The 27,699-nt window shown below is 42.6% G+C and overlaps 1 protein-coding gene across 1 annotated transcript in view; it reads left to right on the top strand.

Moving 5' to 3' along the window:
• The first annotated feature begins 241 nt into the window (after positions 1-241).
• Positions 242-27,699, top strand: part of LOC124802828 (centrosomal protein of 104 kDa) — a 455,266-nt gene continuing 427,808 nt past the window's right edge. Inside the window, exon 1 of the mRNA XM_047263836.1 lies at positions 242-568. Within this exon, the coding sequence (XP_047119792.1) occupies positions 529-568 (40 nt within the window). The 5' untranslated portion in view covers positions 242-528. The remainder of the gene's footprint in view (positions 569-27,699) is intronic.

The raw sequence follows: 27,699 nt of genomic DNA, 5'->3' as shown, positions 1-27,699 counted from the left end.
GCAGATGTGCAGGAAACGAGGAAGTCCATGTGATTCAGAGGCTTTGCCGTTAGTGTGGGCGGGTGCGGGCAGGGAATTTGATCCGGTGTACAGGTTCCGCATCTCTGTGCGGAGAGGTGCGGCGCGGCGCAGAGCACAGCGTCGGCGTCGTATTGATCGCGCGTGGCCGCGGGGCTCGCCGGCATTACGGCAACTTGCCACTCGCCACTCGCCCGCCTCGCTAAACGGCGGCAGGCTTTTAACCGGGACAGCCGCGTCGCGGGCACGCTCCCCACAGAACACTCGCGCGGTCGCTTTCGTGGCCTGCCCAGTTCTCTTCCGCGTCCGGATCGCGGGTTGTAAACGGCCGCGTTGCACGTGCCTCGCGCATAGCTGCCCCTTTGCCCCTGTGAGTTAGGTGACCAAAATGGCAAATGTGTTACACGGGGCTGCAGAGGTGTCAGGGGAACGATCGTGATCCACGCTGCGTTGTGGCGCGCCGGCGACACGCCTACCATTGCTCTTCTCATTCTGCACAGACGCCGCACAATGCCACACAAGATCGGCTTCACCGTCATTTATGCCACCGGTGAGTTCTCTATACATATGTCCATTAATTCGTAAAAATACAAGCGATTTTATTATCAGTGCAGAGGAGAAGATCAGCTAAAAAAAGAGATTGTTTTTTCGAGAAATCATTATAAGCACAAACGCATAAGCAATAATGGTAAATAAAGTTACTGATATGTAATAAATTAGTGAATGTCCTGTATTCCACTGTCTGCAGAGTTCTTACAATTATTATTTATTACTGAAAATTAAATCGGTGAAAGTCTGCTATTAATTGTAAAAAGGACAGCTGATCGCCAAGAAGCTATCTCATGATTATTTATTAACGACTAATATAATAATACAGCAAGATCCGGATTATTGAAGAGTGGATTATCCGATTTTGTGGATCTTTCTTACATAATTCGGCGATTTTTGGCAAAACAGAAAACGAAACCTGAAGTATTCATTTGTAGTTATAGGGGATATTTTCGTCAAGAATATACTGTTATACAAGGTGTTTCACAATTCATGTTAGACACTTATAGATGTCGTTGAGGGGACTTAGTAGACTAAGTTTTACAAAAGGACCCCCGACCGGAAATGTCATCCAAGGATGCTACAGAGAGTCTAAGTTAAAGGTACCGGTACCTGTAAATGTGTGTATATACAAGGTGATTCCACTATAATGTTACAAACTCTCCAGAATGACGGAGATGGATAAATGTATCAATTTCAGGTTAAGGCTGCCTGTACCGCAAACGAACGATCCGAAAGTTATAAGCGAAAACCGTTGTGATACCTGTGACAGTGTTATTGTTAAGACTGTAGGGTAGAAAACTTTCAAAGGTGATAGTACGGACCAAAACAAGAAAAAATTGTCTACTAATCATAGGCTCTAAAATGCATAACTCAAGAGGAGATGTGTTTCACAGTAGCGAAGATGAACAAGCGCCCATAGCTCCTCTGGTTTGTATTTAAGAGCCCACGTTTACTGGAAATTTTTTCCTTGTTTTGATTCGTACTGTCACCTCTGAAAGTTGCCTACCCTACAATATTTGCAATAACGGTACCAGTAATTTGTATTCCTCTGTCAGTGGTAGCAGAACGGTTTCGCTTATAACTTTCGCTCGTTCGTTTCCGGTACAGGGACCCTTACCTCAAACTGATACATTTTTCCTTCTCCATGATCCTAGAAAGTTTTTATCATCATCACTGAATCACCCTGTATATACATACTCTTACAGGCGCCGCCAGCTTTAACTCTGACGCTCTGTAACGTCGTTGGATGACGTTTCCGGACGTAGGTTCCTATGTAAAACTTGATCTACTAAGTCCTCTCTACTACCTGTAGAAGTTTGTAACATGAATTGTGCAACACGTTGTGCTTGTGACTCATGTTTTATTGGCGAAAAACGATAAGGGAACCAATCGCACCGTCAGACTTTTCTGAAATATGTCTCTGTTATTTCGCTTATTATCTCTTAGGTAAACGCGGTGGCTCTGACCTTGTAAAGCGTCCGCGACCGATTTTCTGTCTACATCCATCTACATGAACTGCGTATCTATCTGCAATTCATACTTAAGTGCCTCGCAGAGGGTTCATCGAACCACTTTCACTCGGTTCTTACACCTTTCCACTCTCAAGCAGCGCGCGGGAAAAACGAACGCTTAAACCTATCCGTGCGGTCTCTTGGTTCTCTTATTTTATTAGGATGATCATTTCTCCCTATGTAGATGGGTGTCAACTAAATATTTTCGCATTCAGAGGATAATGCTTTGCTCCTTCCCTAGAAGCTAAATGTTATTAATTTTCAGCCCATTCTTTCAGGCAAGTACAGCGTTTGCAATGAAGCAATGCAGTGCGCTTTCAAATGTGACATGTTGCTTGTTTTGTAAATAAATAAATAACAGTTCGAGGTAAATACATGTTTATTTTGGATTGCCCCTGTTTTTCGGTTATCCATGAATCTTGGGGCCACACTGATCCAGATAATCGAGAGATGCCTTTTTTATCATCTTCTGGTTGACGTAATCAAGTCATACCGGCTTCCTAGGGTGAGACATCATGTACTGTGGGCGTTACGTACTGTACGAAGATATTGTAAACATATTTATATAACTGGCATACTCTAAGAATACTAAGTTAGCTTGCTTCAAATTATTGTCAGAATATGCAGATTAAACAGGCACATTTCCTTACTGAACTTTGTACTGTGTTTCATGCATCATGGTATCTAAATTAGTCGTGAATAAATCAAATATTACAACCTTTTGGCCCTCATCGCTCCTTTTTTAGAAGTGGTTTTTTGGAACTTGTGACAGGAGTATTCATTTTATTTCACTTATTTTACATTGTATTAACCATAAACTACCGGAAGCTTCCAGCTCTGGTAAACGTCGCAAGGAGTGATGGCGGGCAACAGTAAGAGCAGGTCATTGTTTTATTCCAGATCTTATGACAAGCGACAACTTCTTGCGCTTATTTTAAAGTGAAGAATACATTTGCATGTCAGCTGTGTTAAAAAACATATGACGTTCTTGAATGATATACCTGGAAATTCTTCGCATTGCACAGAATTATAAGCAAAAGCGGATATTTTTTATAATTCTAATTTTGGAAAAATAATCGGTGCATAGCAGTACTCCTCAGAGCTTCTAACAGTTCTTCCTTTATGTTTGAGACTTGTAGTAAATTTCGTATAATTTGATGTGATTCTTCAATTTCTCCAGGAGTATTTTATGATGAAATAAATCTCGGGTGAACAGCCTGGTATGAGTGTGCGTAGGCCACAATATTTCGGCAATCGACCACGTTGCCATCATCAGGTGCGCTGATGTACTGCGCACCTGATGATGGCAACGTGGTCGATTGCCGAAATATTGTGTCCTATGCACACTCATACCAGGCTGTTCACCCGAGATTTATTTCATCTTCGTGTAATTTGTTGCGAAGCCAGAAACTGCATTTGCAATTTGTAGAAAACAGTGAAAAGTTACAGAGGAAAATTGAAGCATACAGCTCATCGGTTGTCTTACAATATCACATTTTATTTGCCAAAGTAGCTGTAGAAGGGAAGGTCCATTTTGAACTATATGCTCAGGACGTTTATTACGATGGTTACTTGATCAAAGCACAAACTTCTCATTCAGAAGCGATACACGTTTCCTACGTAAGTTACATGCAAAAGAATTTCTCACCTTAAAATGAGCGTTATGCACCTTTAGTGCATGTTACCATAACTGGACCCGGTAGTTTATGTTACGAGAGCTGGAGCAAAACAATGCGTTGTTTTCCAGTACGTGTCCTTACTGTTGCACGCCACATGTTCTCGACACGTTTAATGAAATATGAAATTTGCTGGTTTCTTTCTGTGGCCATAATGTAAACGTCCTCATGTGAAATGATGATGAACTTGAATGAACTTTTCTTTTCGAAATACCTGAAAAAATAATAATGTTTATTATATCTTGTGCACTTGGTGCTCCACAACATCCAACAATTTCAGATGAGACTCGGGTGCTAGTTTTCATACTCTGAAGCATTAAACACAGTGCAAAGCTTTTGTGAACATACTTGCATCATTTGTTTGATACGAAAGCACAATTTTGCTCACCCTTCTCCGTTACACACTTTATACGTAGTACTATTATACTGTGCCTACTCTACTATAATACACTATAGAACAGGGGTTTCCAAACATTCCCTCAGACGGAACACTTTAGGAATCCTGATACTTTGAGGGAACACTTTGTTTACTTTGAAGATTAATAAACTTCTAAAAAATGAGAATAACCTGTTTTATTCAGTGGTTACTTCAATTTTAAATATCAACTATTAACACATAAATAATAACCAAATATTAAAAAAATAATTATTATCGTCAAATATCGGATAAAACGCCATGTTATTAATAGTTTGGCTGCCGAACACCAGCGTTCCGCGAAACACAGTTTGGGAAAACCTGCTATAGATCTAGAGTTTTATATCCAGTGTATAAAATAGAAAAATGTCAGAGAAGAACTACCTTGTAATCTCACAGAAACTTTGAAATACTAATGTTGTTAGTCGTACAGAATATAAAACCTTAGAGCCACCCACCAAGAACCACGACTGCACGGATTTTTTATCTTCGCTTTGACCGTCCAGGTTCAGGTGAAAATTTCAGTTCTTTTTCTTTCTTTGTACTTTTCTTTTTCTCCTGTACTGCTTCATTTTCTACTCATGTTTCTTTTCCTTTTTTCAGTCCATGTTATTCCCGATTTCACATTTTCTGCCTTGAAAACTTTCTAAATTTAGTATTTCGTTCTTAAAAAGTTTTTTTTTTTTGTTATTTCCTTTTCTTTGATGTTATTCCTTGTACTTAATTTCTTACTTTGTAATAAATGCTGTTGTAGATTTCGTTTCCTAGAAATACAGGAAGATGTATTTCGCAAGCACGTTCTCATTCATTTTGTAGAGGTGTCCAAAGAAATCTTTGATTTTCCATTACTTCATTTATCTTCTCAGTTTTTTATTTCTGCCTCGTAAATGTCAAGTGACGTAAACAGTAGCCCTGGTAATAGCAGATGTTTGCACCGCTGCGTTCTCTCTCTCTCTCTCTCTCTCTCTCTCTCTCTCTCTCTCTCTCTCTCTCTCTTCTGTTTCTCGTTGACCTTTCCCTGGCCATATAACACAGAAACACAATCATACGCACGCACGCGCGCGCACACATACACACACTACCACACACACACGCACACACTCATTTACGCGAGGCCAATGTATACATCCACAACTGCATACGTAAACAGGGCTTGCCTGCAGCGCAACTAGAAATCAATGTGTAGAGCGTAGTCCGAGTGCTGTTATTCTTTTTTCTACACTCAATCTGCCACCTTAAATAATTTTTCAATGCATATCTGAGAATATGCAGGTTGTTGGGAATTATGTGCTATGGAGAAAAAGAGGACATACAGTGACACACAACACGGGCTCGTGTTGCACATACAAATCCGTTTCTTTCGGATTTTTGGTATAAAATTATCAGCAGACATTTCTGAGTGTTCGGATCTCTCAGTCTCTGATGTTTACTTGTGAAGAGCTTTGTATAGCTCTGTATTAACGTAGCTCCCATGCGAAACTGATTTGTCATTTTCCTTTACTTGGTAGTTGCAATGCATAATTGCAAAATAATATTTTTTTCTTTTGTTTCCTAAAAGGTAAACCAAAGTTTTGCAATTTGGAAATCTATCATTCTTATTAAATACTGTCAATAAAACAGTTGAGTGGCTTATCCAATAACAATATATCAGTTTTCTAATGTCATCTTCCCACATTTCTTTACGTCGTTTCCTGGGACTTTCGTTAGTTCTTGGATCCAGAAAAAACTGCACTGTTGGAAAGAAAATCACAACACCAAGAACAAGTTGTGCGTCATAAACGAACACTATTAGGCGTGTTTCTGCATCTCAGAGATGATGTCTATTCAGATTCCGCACCAGTTGCATAAAAATGGCGCTAGTAGCACCACTATGAGGATGCAAATCAGGTTTGCTTTAAATAGACGCTCTAAAGACCGAGGGCGTTAGTAACCTTTGAGACGGACGTGACGAATGCCTTTAAGGCGACAAAGACGCCGTTATCAGCACCTTACTGTGTTTTAACGAGGTCGTGCAATAGAGTTACTGGAAATGGGATGTTGTTTCTGCGAAACTGCAGGAAGACTTGGCAGGAATGTAGCCACTGTATATGACTGCTAGCAGCGATGGTCACGGGAATGTACGGTTACGAGAAGACCGGGTTCCGGACGGCCGAAGGCCGCTAACCAGAGGGAAAACCCTCGTGTTCGACGTATGGCTCTGGCGCGTCATACTGCATTTGCAGCAGAAATTTCAGGAGCCGTTAGCACCACAGTGACAAAAATAACTGTTACTTATCGGCTACTTGAAGGATAGCTCCCTGCCAGACGTCCCGTAGCGTGACCCAAAACTCTCACCATTTGCGACTTCAGTGGTGGCAAGTGAGAGCTCACTGGAGGGCAGGTTGCAGGTCTGTTGCGTGTTCTGATGAACGATGGCTATGCCTCGGTGCCCATGACGGCCGTCTGTAGGTTAGAAGAAGGCCAGTTGGGGACCTGCAACGCACCTCACTGCATGCTACACACACCAGACCTACAACTGGAGTTTTGCTCAAAAATGGTTCAAATGTCTCTGAGCACTATGGGATTAACATCTGAGGTCATCAGTCCCCTAGACGTAGAACTACTTAAACCTAACTAACCTAAGGACATCACACACATCCATGCCCGAGGCAGGATTCGAACCTGCGACCGTAGCAGCAGCGCGGTTCCGGACTGATGCGCCTAGAACCGCTCGGCCACAGCGGCTGGCGGAGTTATGCCTGGGCTGCGATTTCGTATGACAGCAGGAGCGCTCTCGTGGCTATCCCAGGCACCGAGACTCCAAAACTGTACGTCAGTTTGGTGATTCGACCTGTTGTGCTGTCATTCGTGAACAGCATTCCGGGGGGTGGTTTCCAGCAGGATAACGCTCGCCCACATACCGCTGTTGTAACCCAACATCTCTACAGAGTGTCGACATGTTGCCTTGGCCTACTCCATCACTGGAGCATCCAATCGAGCATACACGGGATATCATCTGGCGACAGCTTCTAATTCATCCTCAAACTGCATTATACGTCTCCGTATTGACCGACCATGTGCAACAGGCATGGAACTCCATCCCACAAACTGCCATCCGGCACTTGGGTAACACAACACATGCACCTTTCCATGCTTGCATTCAACATTCTGGTGGTTATACCGGTTATTAATGTACCATCATTTCACATTTGCAATGGCGTATCTCGTGCTTACATTAACCAGTGATCTTGCACTGTTAATCACTTACATATGTTACCAAGACAAATGTATTCCCGAAATTTCATTGCTCTAAATTAATTATTTTTTGGTGTTGCGATTTTTTTCTATCGGTGTACTTTGATCTACCTGTCATGCATTCGCTTTCCTACAGGTCTCGTTCACATCCATTTCATTTTTATTGTATTCATAATTACGTCTTTCACTCCTGTTTGGTCTGTAATCCATTCCTTTATTTTCTGTCCTTGCTTGTGATAAGATAGAAAGTCTTCATAGAGGTCAGTGACAATGGTGAAATATTTACACAAAATTAACCGCCTGGAACGCGCTTTATTTATCCACGTTGATTATGCGTTTCGTCAGACTGCCATCATCGGACCTGCCGTAAGGAAAATAATCGAGTAAACACAGTATATATTTTTTCACACTTTACCAGAAAGAAAAGATGCGTACCAACAGACAAGGGAAAATTACAGTGAATGCAGTGAATATACGCACCAAATTACAATGTAAAACAATTACAGTACATCACATCAAATTGTAGTTGAAAGTAGTTTTCACTTGGGAGCTTGCAGTCACCAGTATGCACTTACAAATGGTACTTTTAAGTACTGTTTGGCATAACAAACTGTATTGGTTTTCCACTGTGTTTTGGCATATATATTCTCTATGTGCGTCCTCTGTACTGTTTTCTTACCTACGCTAAGCTGAAAAGGAATCTGCTTCCTCACGGAAAGCGTACACTCTGTTAAAACAGGAACGTTATCTTGCGTCAGAATCCACTCTGGGGAAAAAAAAACGAAGTCCACTCCCGGGACTATCTACGTCCACCCCTCCTGTCTTTATCCAATTAAACCCAACCCTATCTACATCATCTCGTTTTCAAGTACAAAATGTTGTAATTTTGTATGTTGAATACTTTGAACGCACGTTTGCCTTGATCTTATAAATGAGGGTTGTTGTTTCACTGTGTCTATTTTAACATACTGGTTCAGTTTGATCAGTTCGCGACGACACTGAAAGAGAATTCCCTGCAACAATTTTGATACGGTTACCTGTTTTCAGTAAAACCTACACGACAGGAAAAATACGTAATATCTATCTGCTGACCGATACAGGCTAAGACGCCCGTAGGTAACCTATAGAGCTTGCAGTCTGTTATTAACTGTCTTACAAACATGTTTCTAAATCAGTTATAAACTTCTGTGTGTTAAATAACGTGTTTAGGGGAAGAATAAAAACATTGTGTTCCAGCAATGTGCACTACGACTTGTTTCGCCTCGAGAAGTGTTGTAGAAATGGCAACGGTTCATACAGTAATCTCTATGTAGGTGAGAGTCTGTTGGTAATAGATCGAATTTCTGCTGACACTAGAGACAGAAGTGATAGAAAAAATCTCGGTTAATTACGACTAATCAAGAGTCAAACAAGTGTGTCTCGTAAGCAGGACTGCCAGTGGGGGTACATAACGTGAATGCCTTAGATATTATTATTGATTTATAGTGAAAGGAATGGTATATACGGAGAAAGTGATTAGCATAGTACAACACGCAGTTCCTCATGTTCTGTTACGGCTTTAGATTACCGTCGCGTGAACCTTTTCTAACAAGTCGCGTTTATGCAAATGCGTTTCATTTCTGAACACGATACCTATTGACCATTTACTTTATAAACTTATACCACTGACTAAAGCAGACTGTTATGACCTACCAGCTGAAATCTAACAAGGATTGGCTTTATACTGGGAGAGCATCTAAGTACTAATATAAATACCGAAGCGGCAATACTTTCACGGACAATATTATCTCATTTATGTGTTGTTCATACTTAGCAATACAGAAAAGAAAAAAAAATGTGATTAGGTTTTACTTTATTCCCAGAAAACACACAGCATGTTCTAGTAAACTTTTTCCAGGTATCTTTGAACTCTTTCGTCATCTGTGAATCTTTACCCACCGGGAGAAATAGCTGATGCAGCTGGCTGATAATGCGCGGCTACAAGTCCACATTAATAAAAATGTATGAAAAGACATTTCACTTGAACGCAAGTAACCATTATATGCTCTGGAGGCCACCTTTATTTTATTTTTTACTTTGTGACGTTTGGTGATGGCTAGGGTCACTAGAGGGAGTGCAGAAGTTGCTGCATTGAACATTTGTGTTTGTAAATACTAATTGGATTTAGTGATACATTTCGATAGGGTAGGGGTGATTGGCTTTTCGTCGCTAAATAATGGTGGACTACTTTGCATACTATGCCATTTGAAGAGATGGAATTAAAGATGCTCCTCGATTACGTCATCGGCGTTACAGAGGCTTTCAGATAGATCGTGATTTTCCAGGGGTATATGTTATCTCTTTGAATCTCATCTGCTCTTTGTAGCGGAGACTTTCATATATTGTATAGATATCCCATTTGTTATTCTCTCTGATGCTTTCGTATCTTTAGATGTCACAACTGGCGTAGTTTTCGCCTTTACTTCTTTGCTTTACTTTTGCTTGATTCATACAGGACATCCTACCTAACTTAGGCATCTGCAAAAAATTTGCTGATTTTGGTATGATAAAAATTGAGTCAGGGAGAGAGTATTTGGTCTTAAAAGCTCTATCTGCTTATGGTACCGAAAATAACTCAAACGATACATGCTAAAAAATATACTGTTGCTGTTAGCAAGTCTCATTGAAACAAAAATCACATCCCTCGCATTATGAAGAACGGATGTGAGATTCACTTTTACCGAGAACAGTGATGCACTACAATCAAACAACAGGCTTCACAGAGGAGAACAAGCAAGAAACCAGATGGAATGACGAACAATAAGTGCTATCCAAAGTTTGCAGCACGTCCCAGCCATGACGATGATGTTTACAATGATTTTGCAATGACTCGCCTGGATTCATGTCTTTCCGATTCTCTTGCCCAGTTAGACTGAGCTTACTACAAAAAGAGTTTCATTTAGCTGGATGTGTGATAAGTTAGAACCAGTACTGTGAATTTTGAGTTGTTCCTCAAATGGGCGAGATCGATGTGTATTTCGTCAGTAACGGAAACATAGCTCCAGAGCTCCAGAAGATATATGGATTTGTAGATGGAAGACGTGTTAGCAGCGTACATTGTCAATTTACATTCTGAGAGTGTGATATTAGCAATGAGGACGATCCCAAACAAACTGCTTGACTTTCTGTGTAACGAGAGAAAATATTAATTTAACAGTGAGTATACATGATAATTCAATCTTTTATCTTCAATATAAACATGCTGAAAGCCTTAGCTTGAATTTTTCCCCGTAGAACTCGTCTGAAGGCCTCACATTAATAACCGGCCGGAGTGGCCGTGCGGTTCTAGGCGCTACAGTCTGGAACCGAGCGACCGCTACGGTCGCAGGTTCGAATCCTGCCTCGGGCATGGATGTGTGTGATGTCCTTAGGTTAGTTAGGTTTAATTAGTTCTAAGTTCTAGGCGACTGATGACCTCAGAAGTTAAGTCGCATAGTGCTCAGAGCCATTTTTGAACCTCACATTAATCAACAACTGTGTTACGGCTTAAGGCCGAGACAAAAATTTCCAAAGTTTAATCTAAATAGGCTGAAACTCGGCTGATGGCCGCATATCAACAAAACATTTTAACGGCTTAAGGCCTAGGAAGAAAAGCTTTCAATACGAAAAGGCTGAAGGCCTTATCTTAAAATATTTCGTGTAAGACTCGGCTGAAGGCCTCATACTACAGAATAACAGTCTTCTGACTTAAGAGCAAGACAAGGATTTTTAATTTTTAATTTAAGAGAGATTAAAACTCGGCTGAAGGCCACACACCATGCAGAAAACAATTTTACGGCTTAAGGCCTAAAGGGAAGAGCTTCTAAATTTCAACCAAATTAGGCTAAAGGCTTTATCCTAAAATGCTTCACATAACTCTCGGCTGGAGGCCACATACGAAACCTAAACAATCTCACGGCTTAAAGCCCAGACAAAGAAATTTCCAATTTTTAATTTAAGCTGGAAAACTCGGCTGAAGGCCACATAAAAACTAGAAAATATTTCGTACAGCTTAAGGCCTAGACAAAATTATCAGCTTTTGATTTGAAAAGGCTGAAAACTCGGCTGAAGGCCACATACCAACTTGGAACCAATTTACGGGTTAAGGCCTAGGCACGAGGAATTTCCAATTTTAATTTTGGAAGGCTGAAACTCGGCTGAAGGCCACATACCAAACAAGAAACTATTTTTTTTACAGCTTAACGCCTAAGAAGAAAAAGCCTTGCAGTTGTAATAAGCTAAAACTCAGTTGAAGGCCACACCGAGTACTTAAGACTAAAAAGGAATCGCTATGTAAAACACAAGGAGCGGCGCTCAGAAGGTTCCAAAAATCAGCCCGGGAAGGTAACACTAATGCACGTTTAGGTGAGACAGGCAGCCAGACCGACAACCTCTTAATCAGAAGGTAACCCAATAGAAAGCCAGTCGACGAACCAACCAACAAGATCAGTTCTGCTCTACCCGACAAGCAAAACGACAACAAGATGTCAATAGTACAACGTTCTGGATACTGATGCCCAATCCAGCCAAGTCAGCATAAACGCCCAAAAGTACCAACAACACCTCAGCCGTCGAACTACACGCCATGCTGGACAGCATCAACACGACGAAGAAAATACACTGCCCAAAACTACGTCAACTTCTAGGCAGGTCACTGGAATGTCAGCGACCAAAAGGCAGAAGATACACTTCATTAATGAATGAATTAATTAAATTAAGTTAAACACCACACTGGAAGACGGCTGCAACTCTAACCGACTTCAATGCACACACGTTGTTGCTCGCAGAAATCTACCAGAAAGCGACAACCAGGATCCAATGAAGAGATATGATAGCAGTTGAGGCTTGATAGTAGGTTAATTCAGCACTCAATTTTAGTGTCCAGTATCGGTGGGCGACTAACTTCGTAACCCTCGCAAGAAGCGCCTCACAACTTCCAACAATGCGTGCACACCGCCAGCAGCTCCGGCCTGACCACGCACCACGGAGACTTCCGCGCTGCTCTGCCCCAACCGACCGACTGCCACACTCCGCACAGACGGAATATATATCCGCCACACCAAAGACAGTACAGCAGTACTAGTATCGATACACGCTGCTGGTGCCACTCACGGAGAGAAGACAGCAACGTTATGGCGGTAACCGAAGAAGAAATAAGACACCACTGGACTGCAACCAACGATAAATAAACAAGGCATGACGCGAGCCAGCCACGGCTCAAACGAAAAACATTTTACACAGCCAGTAGATTACCTATTGCTCTTTAATAATACGCTGTATGCAAGTATCAATTGTGTTCTTATTTTCTATTTGTGGCAAAAATCTTTGTGTAAAAGATCAGTTGCCAATTTGATTACTCACAATGTGTATGTTGTTGGGTGGTTCGCTGAGGAAATGTACATGTCAGGTATTATTTACCTATAGGTAGGGGTGAGAGGGTGCCAGTGTTAGAAACAATGTCCTGCAAAGCGGTGGAAGGGTTCATCTTCCTCTCGTAGAGCAAAGCGGTGGAAGGGTTCATCTTCCTCTCGTAGAGCAAACATGAAACATGTTGCCTTCTACGAAGCACTTCCTGTTGTGACTAGGAAGGGCTATAATTATACGTTTCATATTCCGGAGAGCACACGTAAACATGCGTTGGTACACCCTAAGGAGTATTCTGTTTTTGTAAACAGAGCACCATCTTTCAGAATCATTACAGAGAAGCCCGTTGCGCTTAGCTAGATATGTTAAATAAGCAAGCGTCTGATGAGCGACGTACTCCTCCAGTATTTCAATTTTCTATGTTACACGACTGTGATAAGACAGCTGTTTGCTTTAATTCTGTAAATTTTGTCCCTTATTGTGTATGTACGTATACACTCCTGGAAATGGAAAAAAGAACACATTGACACCGGTGTGTCAGACCCACCATACTTGCTCCGGACACTGCGAGAGGGCTGTACAAGCAATGATCACACGCACGGCACAGCGGACACACCAGGAACCGCGGTGTTGGCCGTCGAATGGCGCTAGCTGAGCAGCATTTGTGCACCGCCGCCGTCAGTGTTAGCCAGTTTGCCGTGGCATACGGAGCTCCATCGCAGTCTTTAACACTGGTAGCATGCCGCGACAGCGTGGACGTGAACCGTATGTGCAGTTGACGGACTTTGAGCGAGGGCGTATAGTGGGCATGCGGGAGGCCGGGTGGACGTACCGCCGAATTGCTCAACACGTGGGGCGTGAGGTCTCCACAGTACATCGATGTTGTCGCCAGTGGTCGGCGGAAGGTGCACGTGCCCGTCGACCTGGGACCGGACCGCAGCGACGCACGGATGCACGCCAAGACCGTAGGATCCTACGCAGTGCCGTAGGGGACCGCACCGCCACTTCCCAGCAAATTAGGGACACTGTTGCTCCTGGGGTATCGGCGAGGACCATTCGCAACCGTCTCCATGAAGCTGAGCTACGGTCCCGCACACCGTTAGGCCGTCTTCCGCTCACGCCCCAACATCGTGCAGCCCGCCTCCAGTGGTGTCGCGACAGGCGTGAATGGAGGGACGAATGGAGACGTGTCGTCTTCAGCGATGAGAGGCGCTTCTGCCTTGGTGCCAATGATGGTCGTATGCGTGTTTGGCGCCGTGCAGGTGAGCGCCACAATCAGGACTGCATACGACCGAGGCACACAGGGCCAACACCCGGCATCATGGTGTGGGGAGCGATCTCCTACACTGGCCGTACACCACTGGTGATCGTCGAGGGGACACTGAATAGTGCACGGTACATCCAAACCGTCATCGAACCCATCGTTCTACCATTCCTAGACCGGCAAGGGAACTTGCTGTTCCAACAGGACAATGCACGTCCGCATGTATCCCGTGCCACCCAACGTGCTCTAGAAGGTGTAAGTCAACTACCCTGGCCAGCAAGATCTCCGGATCTGTCCCCCATTGAGCATGTTTGGGACTGGATGAAGCGTCGTCTCACGCGGTCTGCACGTCCAGCACGACCGCTGGTCCAACTGAGGCGCCAGGTGGAAATGGCATGGCAAGCCGTTCCACAGGACTACATCCAGCATCTCTACGATCGTCTCCATGGGAGAATAGCAGCCTGCATTGCTGCGAAAGGTGGATATACACTGTACTAGTGCCGACATTGTGCATGCTCTGTTGCCTGTGTCTATGTGCCTGTGGTTCTGTCAGTGTGATCATGTGATGTATCTGACCCCAGGAATGTGTCAATAAAGTTTCCCCTTCCTGGGACAATGAATTCACGTGTTCTTATTTCAATTTCCAGGAGTGTATATTAGTCATTTGAATACAGAATGTGAGATGTAGACAATGAGCCAGCGCGATACTTGATGTGCTTGTGTCCCAACAGTCCAGTTTCCTAGTCCAAGTGCTGTGCTAGCGAGGCAGTACTATTGCTATTTATTGCGTGAGTGCGTTTACGCAGGGATTAACCAACACCTACAAGACTCTGAGAAAAGCCTACCGTCAATTATGATATGCTCACATAAATTGAACATTGTTGGAAAATTGCTGGTGCACGAAAATTTATAAATGTTTATGTATGGTACGTTCCCCGAAGAGTTATGACTTAAAAGAGGAAATAAACGGGCCGCCCAGAACGTAGGAAACTCATGTATCAAGTCAAACATCTCTTTTTTCAAGTTTTTTTAAAGGGGTGTTACAGTCGTGAATTAAGTCTCATTACACATTTCTCTGCGTGGTTTAAGCTTCACGGGTGAGGAAAGTTTTAAAAGAAACCTGGAAATACTTCAATAGAATTTGCCGTGGTCTGCAGGGAATAAAGTAAAACACAATGATTTTTTTATTATTTTGGCCTGTAAGTACGAACAGCGCATAAATGCGAAGTATTGTCGCCTGAGATTTAACATTATTACTTTGTTGCTCACCCAGTAAAAAGCCAGTCCATGAACGACTTCTATTCAAAGACCAAAACTGACCGTTTTAGGTCAAAAGTAGAAGCTAATAAAGTAATCGGTCTAAATGAATCGTATTCAGAAAGGATACGCAGGCACATACTCAAAGTAGACAATGAAGAAAAGAGCCGCGTGACACGGGAACTACTAGCCGTACCAAGCTACTCGCCTTTTCTGTAGATAACAGTGCTCTCAACATAAATGAATAATTACTTGTAAACGTTCGCATGATGTGGTTTCCGCTTGTAGAATCGGGGTACTACAACTGACTAACTGGTCAAATGTTCAAATGTGTGTGAATTCCTAAGGGACCAAACTGCTGCAGTCATCGGTCCCTAGACTTACACGACACTTAAACTAACTTTTGCTAAAAACAACACACACACCGACGCCTGAGGGAGGACTCGAACCTCCGGCGGGAGGGGCCGCGTCGGCCGGGGTGGCCGAGCGTTTCTAGGCGCTACAGTCTGGAACCGCGCGACCGCTACGGTCGCAGGTTCGAATCCTGCCTCGGGCATGCGTGTGTGCGATGTCCTTAGGTTAGTTGAGTTTAAGTAGTTCTGAGTTCTAGGGGACTGATGACCTCAGAAGTTAAGTCCCATAGTGCTCAGAGCCATTTGACCCATTTTTTGGAGGGGCCGCGCACTCCGCACGGCCACTCCGCGCGGCGCTAACTGGTCATCGTAGCTTGTGTTTATGGAGGGTGTCTTCTGGATATACCACGTCGCAATGAAGAACCAGGTTGGTTCTTATTTAGTAATAATTAACGGAGATTTTTCTGTCACTTCGGTCTTTAATGTCAGCGGAAATTCCAGACGAAAACCAACGCACAGGAAAGCGTAATCTGCACCGACATTATTCAATGATCTGCGACCATTTCTACAATACTTTGTGAGGTGAAACAAGTCATGATACTCATTTCAGGAATAGAATGAAGTCATTCACCTTCCCCTATATATATATATTATTTAACAAAAAACATTCATACATGGTTTAGGAAAACGTCTGTAAGACCTTTAGTGGTAGATTGCAAACTCTGTAGGCTACGTACGGGAATCTTAGCCTGTATCGGTCAGGAGACGAATATCTTATGATTTTCCTTCGTGTATCATTTAGTGAAACCAGATAATGGCATCGAAATGGTAGTACGGAAATCCCTTTTAGTGTCAGCGCGCACCGATAAACTGAACAAATTCCATAACATTGTTGATGACTATATTAAAAACAAACGAACGCCGTCCGAACAGGCCGTGCCATCCTCAGGCTTGAGGCGTCACCGGCTGTGGAGGAGCGTGTGGCCAGCAGAGCGCTTCCCGGCCGTCCTCAGTGTTCGAGACCGGTGCCACTACTCCTCTGTCAAGCAGCTCCTCAATCGGCCTCACAAGGCCTGAGTGCGCCCAGCTTGCCAACAGCACTCGGCAGATACGGACGGTGACCCACCCAAGTCCTAGGCAAGCCCGACAGTGCTTAACTTCGTTGATCTGACGGGAACAGGTGTTACCACTACATTCAAATCGATACTGTGGAACAGCCTGGCTGTGCTAGAATATTTAGGCAAAAGTATGTACGAAGTATTTAATATACAAATTTGTAACATTTTAACCTTGAGATGATGTATACATGGAGGTAATTAACTGGATATAGCCAGAAGGGATAACACATTTAACGACAGAACTTCGACAGATCTGCAAATAGACTTCATCTTGTGTCGCAGGAAACGATGGGGGTGGAATGTGGCTGGGGTTGTGTCCACGTAAATCCTTAACATTTTTAAATATACACTACTGGCCATTAAAATTGCTACACCAAGAAGAAATGCAGATGATAAACGGGTATTCATTGGACAAATATATTACACTAGAACTGACATGTGATTACCTTTTCACGCAATTTGGATGCATAGATTCTGAGAAATCAGTACCCAGAACAACCACCTCTGGCCGTAATAGCGTCCTTGATACGCCTGGGCATTGAGTCAAACAGAGCTTGGATGGCGTGTACAGGTACAGCTGCCCATGCAGCTTCAACACGATACCGCAGTTCATCAAGAGTAGTGACTGGCGTATTGTGACGAGCCAGTTGCTCGGCCACCATTAACCAGACGTTTTCAGTTGGTGAGAGATCTGGAGAATGTGCTGGCCAGGGCAGGAGTAAAACATTTTCTGCATCGAGAAAGACCCGTACAGGAACTGCAACATGCGGTCGTGCATTATCCTGCTGAAATGTAGGGTTTCACAGGGATCGAATGAAGGGTAGATCCACGGGGCGTAACATATCTGAAATGTAACGTCCGCTGTTCAAAGTGCCGTCAATGCGAACAAGAGGTGACCGAGACGTGTAACCGATGGCACCCCATACTATCACGCAGGATCATACGCCAGTATGGCGATGACGAATACACGCTCCCAATGTGCGTTCACCGCGATGTCGCCAAACACGGATGCGACCATCATGATGCTGTAAACAGAACCTGGATTCATCCTAAAATATGACGTTTTGCCATTCGTGCACCCAGGTTCGTCGTTGAGTACACCATTGCAGGCGCTCCTGTCAATGAAGCAGCGTAAGGGTAACCGCAGCCATGGTCTCCGAGCTGATAGTCCATGCTGCTGCAAACGTCGTCGAACTGTTCGTACAGAAGGTTGTTGTCTTGAAAACGTCCCCATCTGTTGACTCAGGGATCGAGACGTGGCTGCACGATCCGTTGCAGCCATGCGGATAAGATGCCTGTCATCTCCACTGCTAGTGATACGACGACGTTGGGATCCAGCACGGCTTTCCGTATTACCCTGCTGAACCCACCGATTCCATATTCTACTAACAGTCATTGGATCTCGACCAACGCGAGCAGCAATGTCGTGATACGATAAACCGCAATCGCTATAGGCTACAATCCCACCTTTATCAAAGTCGGAAACGTGATGGTACGCATTTCTCCTCCTTACACGAGGCATCGCAACGTTTCACCAGGCAACGCCGGTCAACTGCTGTTTGTGTATGAGAAATCGGTTAGAAACTTTCCCCATGTCAGCACGTTGTAGGTGTCGTCATCGGCGCCAACCTTGTGTGAATGCTCTGAAAAGCTGCTCATTTGTATATCGCAGCATCTTCTTCCTGTCGGTTAAATTTCGCTTGTGTAGCACGTCATATTCGTGGTGTAGCTATTTTAATGGCCAGTAGTGTATTTACTAATCACATTCGACAACTCCGAGCGCGTGCACAAGGTGAATATAAGTAACGTATTCAGCGCGCATATTACCAAAATGCAAAACTTATTACCTAACACAACAGACCATATGGTAAAATTATCTGCCCATTAAAATTTCCTCAAGTTTACAGAAAGGGCGAACAAAACAATATACTACAAATAATAACGCAACAATACGGATAACAAGAATGTCACACAATGATAAAATCTTAGCCCAGAATACAATATCGCAAAATATGCCTCACGAAGGCTGACACCGTAAACCAATGCTATAATATCAATTACCAAGAGAACAGAACACAAATAATGGAACGCACCAAATCAGGTTACCCACTGCTGACCACAGCCACAATAAATAAGAACAACCAATCAGTGAACGCCAGCAGTAAGAACAAATGAAAAACACTCTGAATAAGATAAGCAATAAAATGCAGATCCCCAGTACTTAATACTGCAGTCTGTACAACCGTCTCCCAGTACTTTTGCAATCTGACCTCTTGCAGAGTTCGAACTGACCAAGCCACCACACACGGTCGTCTGTCTTACAAAGATTTGCACAGAACGCAACAACCATAATGTCCTTTAAGTATCATAGCCGAAAACACACAGCAACTAATTACAACTTGCATGCTGGCATCGCCGCTTTCTCTAGATCCACGAAGCCAAACGCCGTCCACTCCAGCAGTCCAGATACGATGCCTCGTGTTGAGAGCTAGCCACTGCAAACCCAGATCCCAGAGCCCACCGGGCTGCCTCGCTGCTTTGCTGAACGAACTTCCGGCTTCGCTTCGTCCAGCCGGCTGTCTCCTTAGGAACCTACTAACTGTGCTGCTTTCTCGCTGGCCCTCTTGATACTTCCAGCTCTCCAGTGAGGCTCCTCGCAGCTCCCCAGTACTGGCACTCGCGGTTGGTCGCCTCATTGCAGGTGACCTCGGCGTAACCCTCAGACAAATCACGCTGGAAACGCTTCACCAGCGGGCGGGAAAACAAATGTCCGCAATTCACAGCATTTTCTTTGTGTCTTTGTCCTAGAACGGATATTGTGCCAGGCTAACATTCCTGTTCTGACCGACAGGCAGTTTAAACTTGCCGTGTGACTAGAAGCAGATAGATTATTTTTCAAATTAGCAACGACTGACCGTTCCATTGAATTCGAATGTATTATATTCCTGTAGATGCTATTGAGGATTACTAAATATATCGCGTGTCCTCAGGGCGTCACCATCATCATCATCATCATCATCATCATCTCCGTCAGCATCAACCATTTGACATCGAATGTTGGATAAAGGCCTTTATCAGTCTTCTCCATGCAGACATCCATTCACTTACGCATATCCATATTACTCCTGCGTGATTTATAATGCCATCTGTCCACATTTCATTAGGTTGTCTCTCGGTATTATTCTTATCTCTTGGAATCTACTAAAAGCCGTCCTTGGGGGAACATCCATTCGGGTTGCTATTGATCATCCTCATCTCCATTTCTTCCTCACTGCAGTCGTAATTACATCTTCAACTTCAGCCTCTTCCCGACCCATTCCTTTATTTTCGTTTCTAATCAGTAACTCCCAACATGCGTATCTCCGTTACTCGTTCTCAAGTGATGAAAGGCTTTCACAAACTGTTTCATTATGAAAATGCATATTTGTGTCATCAGCTATACAATTTTTTGTTTATTCTCTATCGGTTTCGATTGTTACTACCATCTTCACGGAGAAAAACGTTGTACATGAATGGATCAACCGTGGCGTTCCATTCTAGGCGCTTCAGTCTGGAACCGAACTACCGCTGCGGTCGCAGGTTCGAATCCTGCCTCGGGCATGGATGTGTGTGATGTCCTTAGGTTAGTTAGGTTTAAGTAGCTTTGAGAGACGAAACAGTGAAGGTAGCAGAGGAAAAAGTAGGTAGAAAGACCAAGGCTAATAGAAATCCTTGGGTAACAGAAGAGATATTGAATTTAATTGATGAAAGGAGAAAATATAAAAATCCAGTAAATGAAGCAGGCAAAAAGGAATACAAACGTCTCAAAAATGAGGTCGACAGGAAGTGCAAAATGGCAAAGCAGGGATGGCTAGAGGACAAATGTAAGGATGTAAAGGCACATATCACTAGGGGTAAGATAGATACTGCCTACAGGAAAATTAAAGAGACCTTTGGAGAAAAGAGAACCACTTGCATGAATATCAAGAGCTCAGATGGAAACCCAGTTCTAAGCAAAGAAGGGAAAGCAGAAAGATGGAAGGAGTATATAGAGGCTCTATATAAGGGCGATGTTCTTGAGGACAATATTATAGAAATGGAAGAGAATGTAGATAAATACGAAATAGGAGATATGATACTGCGTGAAGAGTTTGACAGAGCACTGAAAGACCTAAGTCGAAACAAGGCCCCAGGAGTAGACAACATTCCATTAGAACTACTCACAGCCTTGGAAGAGCCAGGCCTAACAAAACTCTACCATCTAGTGAGCAAGGTGTATGAGACAGGCGAAATACCCTCAGACTTCAAGAAGAAAATAATAATTCCAATCCCAAAGAAATCAGGTGTTGACAGATGTGAAAATTACCGAATTATCAGTTTAATAAGCCATGGTTGCAAAATACTAACACGAATTCTTTACACACGAATGGAAAAATGGTAGAAGCCGACCTCGGGGAAGATCAGTTTGGATTCCGTAGAAATGTTGAAACACGGGAAGCAATACTGACCCTACGATTTATCTTAGAAAATAGATTAAGGAAAGGCAAACCTACGTTTCTAGCATTTGCAGACTTAGAGAAAGCTTTTGACAATGTTGACTGGAATACTCTCTTTCAAATTCTGAAGGTGGCAGGAGTAAAATACAGAGAGCGAAAGGCTATTTACAATTTGTACAGAAACCAGATCGCAGTTATAAGACTCGAGGGGCATGAAAGGGAAGTAGTGGTTCGGAATGGAGTGAGACAGGGTTGTAGCCTCTCCCCAATGTTATTCAATCTGTATATTGAGCAAGCAGTAAAGGAAACAAAAGAAAAATTCGGAATTGGAATTAAAATCCATGGAGAAGTAATAAAAACTCTGAGGTTCGGCGATGACATTGTAATTCTGTCAGAGACAGCAAAGGACCTGGAAGAGCAGCTGAACGGAATGGATCGTGTCTTGAAAGGAGGATATAAGATGAACATCAACAAAAGCAAAACGAGGATAATGGAATGTAGTCGAATTAAATCGGGTGATGTTGCGGGAATTAGATTAGGAAATGACGCGCTTAAAGTAGTAAGTATTGGAGGGCAGCAGCGTGGAGGGTAAAACTCGTAGAGGATTCAGAAGGATGTAGGTTGCAGTAGGTACTGCGAGATGAAGAAGCTTGCACTGGATAGAGAAGCATGGAGAGCTGAATCAAACCAGTCTCTGGACTGAAGACCGCAACAACAATAACAAAAAGTTCCAGGGGAGCCGGCCGGGGTGGCCGAGTGGTTCTAGGCGCTACAGTCTGGAACCGCACTACCGCTACGGTCGTAGGTTCGAATCCTGCCTCGGGCATTGATGTGTGTGACATCCTTAGGTTAGTTAGGTTTAAGTAGTTCTAAGTTCTAGGCGACTGATGACCTCAGATGTTAAGTTCCATAGTGCTCAGAGCCATTTTGTACCGTTCCATCACTAGGCCCAACTTAGCGTGTAGCGGTAGTGATATAACCGTTCTTCTGATTCATCTGATCCATGAGGCTCTTGTCCACAGTATTCTCTCCAGATTTTAAAGATTATCTTGCAGGCCAATTAAATTAGGCCAATATTTATCTCTTACTTTCCTATGCCATTCACAGTCTGGTTAAATTGAGTACGTATTCAGCATTTAGTGTTTCTTTGTTTCTATAACTTTTTTATTTTTTCAATATTTAAAAGATTTTCAGTATTTCAATTACTAAAACAACCTTGCTGAGCTCGAGTTGCCGCCAACAGTTTTCGCACACGTTACTGAGAATCATGTCGCACCTTTTTTAATGTGCAGGGAACTATCATGAATCGTGGCGACTTCAATGTAATTATTGTCCTCGAATAAAAGTGTCATTTTTGTTCGTCTCTTTGCGAACTTGTTTCAGTTACCGACTGTAACATCTGTAGGCAGGAGTGTAAAGTCACTCCCGCTCAGGGAGTATACATGTCACTTTTCAACGATGCAGAAGGTAATGGAAACCACTCTATTAAAGACACAATGCGTATCCACAGGATGTATAGCTTGTAACTGAAAAATTGTAGTGATGTCCTCTCCATTGGCAAAAGGTGCCGGATTACTCCCCCATTCGGATTTGCGGGAGGAGGTAACCATGAGGAAAACATTGAACAACTAACGGAAGGGTAGCATACTACGAGTCTGTGGAAAGCGTTAAGGACACTAGAAAATCTGAAAAGGGAAATGCATCGACTCAGTCTGCACGTAGTGTCAGTGAAGTGAAATGGAAATAAGATGAGGATTTATGATCAGCAGAATATCGTTTATTATCAACAGCAGCAGAAATGATATAACGAGCGTGAGATTCGTTGTTGTTGTTGTGGTCTTCAGTGCTGAGACTGGTTTGATGCACCTCTCCATGCTACTCTATCCTGTGCAAGCTTCTTCATCTCCCAGTACCTACTGCAACCTACATCCTTCTGAATCTGCTTAGTGTATTCATCTCTTGGCCTCTTTCTACGATTGGTACCCTCCACGCTGTCCTCCAATACTAAATTGGTGATCCCTTCATGCCACAGAATATGTCCTACCAACCGATCTCTTCTTCTAGTCAAGTTGTGCCACAAACTCCTCTTCTCGTCAGTTCTATTCAATACCTCCTCATTAGTTATGTGATCTACCCATCTAATCTTCAGCATTCTTCTGTAGCATCACATTTCGAAAACTTCTATTCTCTTCTTGTCCAAGCTATTTGTTGTCCATGTTTCACTTCCATACATGGCTACACTCCATACAAATACTTTTAGAAACGACTTCCTTACACTTAAATCTATACTCATTGTTAACAAATTTCTCTTCTTCAGAAACGCTTTCCTTGCCATTGCCAGTCTACATTCTATATCCTCTCTACTTCGACCATCATCAGTTATTTTGCTGCCCAAATAGCAAAACTCCTTTACTACTTTAAGTATCTCATTTCCTAATCTAACTCCCTCAGCATCACGCGACTTAATTAGACTACATTTCATTATCCTCGTTTTGCTTTTGTTGATGTTCATCTTATATCCTACTTTCAAGACGCTGTCTATTCCGTTCAGCTGCTCTTCCAAGTCCTTTGCTGTCTCTGACAGAATTACAATGTCATCGGCGAACCTCTCGAACTCCAAATTTTTCTTTTGTTTCCTTTACTGCTTGCTCAATATACAGATTGAATAACATCGGGGAGAGGCTACAACCCTGTCTCACTCCCTTCCCAACCACTGCTTCCCTTTCATGCCCCTCGAGTCTTATAACTGCCATCTGGTTTCTGTACAAATTGTAAACAGTCTTTCGCTCCCTGTATTTTACCACTGCCACCTTCAGAATTTGAAAGAGAGTATTCCAGCCAACATTGTCAAAAGCTTTCTCTAAGTCTACAAATGCTAGAAACGTAGGTTTGCCTTTCCTTAATCTATTTTCTAAGATAAGTCGTAGGGTTAGTATTGTCTCACGTGTTCCAATATTTCTACGGAATCCAAACTGATCTTCCCCGAGGTCGGCTTCTACCAGTTTTTCCATTCGTGTGTAAAGAATTCGTGTTAGTATTTTGCAGCCGTGACTTATTAAACTGATAGTTCGGTAATTTTCACATCTGTCAACACTTGCTTTCTTTGGGATTGGAATTATTATATTCTTCTTGAAGTCTGAAGGTATTTAGCCTGTCTCGTTATCAATAGGAAAGCAGGGTAGAGTGTCAGTTATTGCAAACAATACAGAGATAGGATTGTTCTCATCAGAATCAACAGCAAACTTTTGCCAACGACAAGAGCTCAGGTATACACGCCGACGTCACAAGGAGAAGTTGAAGAGATATATTAAATATGTGAGGTTATTGAACATGTAATTCAGTATGTAAAGGGAGATGAAAATCTAATAATTACGCGTGACTGAAACGCGTTAGTAGCGTTAGAAATAGAAGAAAGAGAGAATATGGACACGAAACCAGCCTGTAATAGGAAATGGCTCCTTCAACATTTACCGCGTGCAGGTTTGAAGACTCGAGGAGTTTTGGACGCCAAAAGTAAACAGTAGCTTCTGATTTCATCGATAGCATAAATCGTGAGCTAACACTTCACGTATTTATCGCACTTGAGGAAGATACAAAGGGTGTTCAAAAAGTTTTGCACGGTCGTCTGTAACTTTTTTTATTTTTTGCAAGAGGAGAATGAAATTTTTTGTAAACATACTTTGAGCATTTAGCAATACATTGAGGCTACTCAATGTAGCCCCACATCAGCTGTTACGCATCTGGCCCAACGTCCTTTCCATGATGTAAATGCACTTTGGTAAAGTTCTGGGGATTGACTTTTACACTATCGCTTGACACAGGAGGCGAGATCTTTCTCACTATCAAATGTTTTACCGCGCAGGTGGACCTTCGGACGACCAAAGAGGTAAAAATCTGACTAGGGAGGATGAGGAACAATTTTCCAACCCATTTTTCTGTTTTTTCTCCTACGTCATAAGGGCTGTATGAGGTTTGGCATTGTCATGGTGTAGTCTGATGAGCTGACCCTGAAGCTGTGGTCTGTGGGTCTTGGTGGCACGTCGCAGCTTGTCCAATGACAAACAATAACGGTCCCGGTTAATTGTGGAGCCAGGTTCCAAAAAGTCAAAGGAAATCCATCACCGACCGTTGTCGCAGCCTGACATCTACTTCAAGGCCCATTATGGTTTACCTGTAAATAAAAGAAAATACTGTTTATACCAACCTATAGCAAAATGTCCCAAGTATGTTCACAAAAAATTTCATTCTCCTCCTGGATAAATTAAAATAATAAGAGACGACTGTGCAAAACATTTTGAATGCCCTCCGTACAATGGACATCTGTGCACACTATGACCAAGTGGGCACATAATGCACAGAAAGGAAGAAGCCTACACACGAAACCCTCGTGATTGGCGGGGAATACAACTATACTTCCCATAATAAGCGAAACGAGTGTCACTGCTTCTACCAGGAGCTTGTTGAGGGAGACTATTACTACTACGACGACGACGACGACCACCACCATCCCGCTACCACCACTATCACCACCTCTACTGCTACTATTGCTGCTACTACAACTATTCACCGTACTACTACATTGGCGTGCAAAACATAAGGACGAAAGTAGCTTTCGCATGATGTTTCACTGAAACATAGGTCAAGTAACATAGTTCGATGAAACATGAACAGTTTATAGAAAGAACTGCTGCAGATGGTACAGAAAGTAACTAAATGAAGCATGCAAAGAGATGAACAGAAATGACACTTTTATTCGAAGACAATAATTACGCTGAAATGCAATGATTTATGATAGTTCCCTGCACATTACAAAGGTGCGAGATGGTTTTTAATAGCGTGTGTGATTACCATGGGCGGCAATGCGAGCTCTGCAAGGTTGTTTTGGTAATTGAAAAGACTGAAAACCTTTTAGATATTGAAACAATAAAAAATGTTATATAAACAAAGAAACACTAAATGCTAAATACCTACTCAGTTTAATCAGACTTTTGTAAAATTGTAAGAGAAACGACTTTGCTTACTTAACTCATTAACAATTACTTATAAAAAGTCGGTAAAAATATTCAGCGCGAAAAAACAATAAATTTTTAAAATTTGACTTTAAAATCACAACCAAATTTAATACAAAATCTAAAATTACAATGTATCTATTATCTACTACGAAATGGATGATTGTTTCAAGGAATCAAGTTTTGTACTAAAATAAAATGTGGAATTTCTAAAATTATCAAATTTCATTAGTGGTTCAAATGGCTCTGAGGTCTATGGGGCTTTACGTCTGAGGTCATCAGTCCCCTAGGCTTAGAACTACTTAAACGTGACGAACCTAAGGCCATCACACACAGCAATGCCCGAGGCAGGATTCGAACCTGCGACCGTAACAGCAGCGCGGTTCCGGACTGAAGCGCCTAGAACCGCTCGGCCACAGCGGCCGGCAAATAGCATTAAGCGGGCGAAGAAAGAAAGTAAATGGTTTGTAGTTTGGCGCAGTGCAAATTTTATAATATTTGTACGTGAAATAAAGTCAGCTGCTCTCACATGTCAGCCTGTTCTGGTGAGCACAACTAGTGATGTGTGCACGGCCTTCCATTCCCCAAACTGCCCGACGCGCGACGAAGCCGCACACCTAGAATGGACGTCAAGTGGTGTGTGCGGAAGGGCGTTGGTAGGAGCGCGCATGTATGCAACACGCTGTTGAAATCGCTTTATATTATATAACAAATATAAGTTTTTTTTAACATGGATTACGTTCACTGATTGTAAAAAATAGATGTTCCATTCTCCACTGCATCCCTCTTAGGAGTCGATCATTTCCTTTTTCATTTTTTTTTTTTTACTTTTTGTGTTCTGCAGTAGGCTATTTTCTTCCTCAGGTTCAAGGCCATCGCCATACCAATTTCATCGAAATCGGTTCAGCGGTTTCGTCTTGAAAACTTAGCGGATAGAGTTACTTTCGTATTTATAATACTGGTGTGGATTTTAGAGATTTTTTTTCCTATATCACTAACAGGTTTGGGAGTTCTTCTGCTGTCTATGGCCAATAGAGCTTTTCTGTCAATACACATTCAAATGACTGTAATGCAATAATCAAATACAAGGTAACCCCTACAGAATCTAAAATAACAGTACCCACAAAATTTCACAAGAAACATATTTCACAAAAAATAAAGAAACTTTGTTTCTACTTTTGTATAATTACGTGAATTTACGTCATATTGACAGTTTCCATTTTTTCCATTTCAAAGGACTTCTTGAACTCTCGAAAAGGTGGCACATAATATAACGTTTGTCACTTTTCAAACTGAAACTTAACTGCAAAAATATTTTGGCTATGTATTAAAAGTAAAGGACAAGTATTGCATTGTTTTCATTTACTCTGTGAAGAAAACATCGCGTAGTGGCTGTAACTCGGATTTTCAAAGAGGTTGAAGTCACTTTTAGAAT

Source organism: Schistocerca piceifrons, chromosome 6 (assembly GCF_021461385.2).
Source record: "Schistocerca piceifrons isolate TAMUIC-IGC-003096 chromosome 6, iqSchPice1.1, whole genome shotgun sequence".
Taxonomy (NCBI): domain Eukaryota; kingdom Metazoa; phylum Arthropoda; class Insecta; order Orthoptera; family Acrididae; genus Schistocerca; species Schistocerca piceifrons.
Note: the sequence above shows the minus strand (reverse complement) of the source record. Positions and strands in the feature narration are given on the sequence as shown.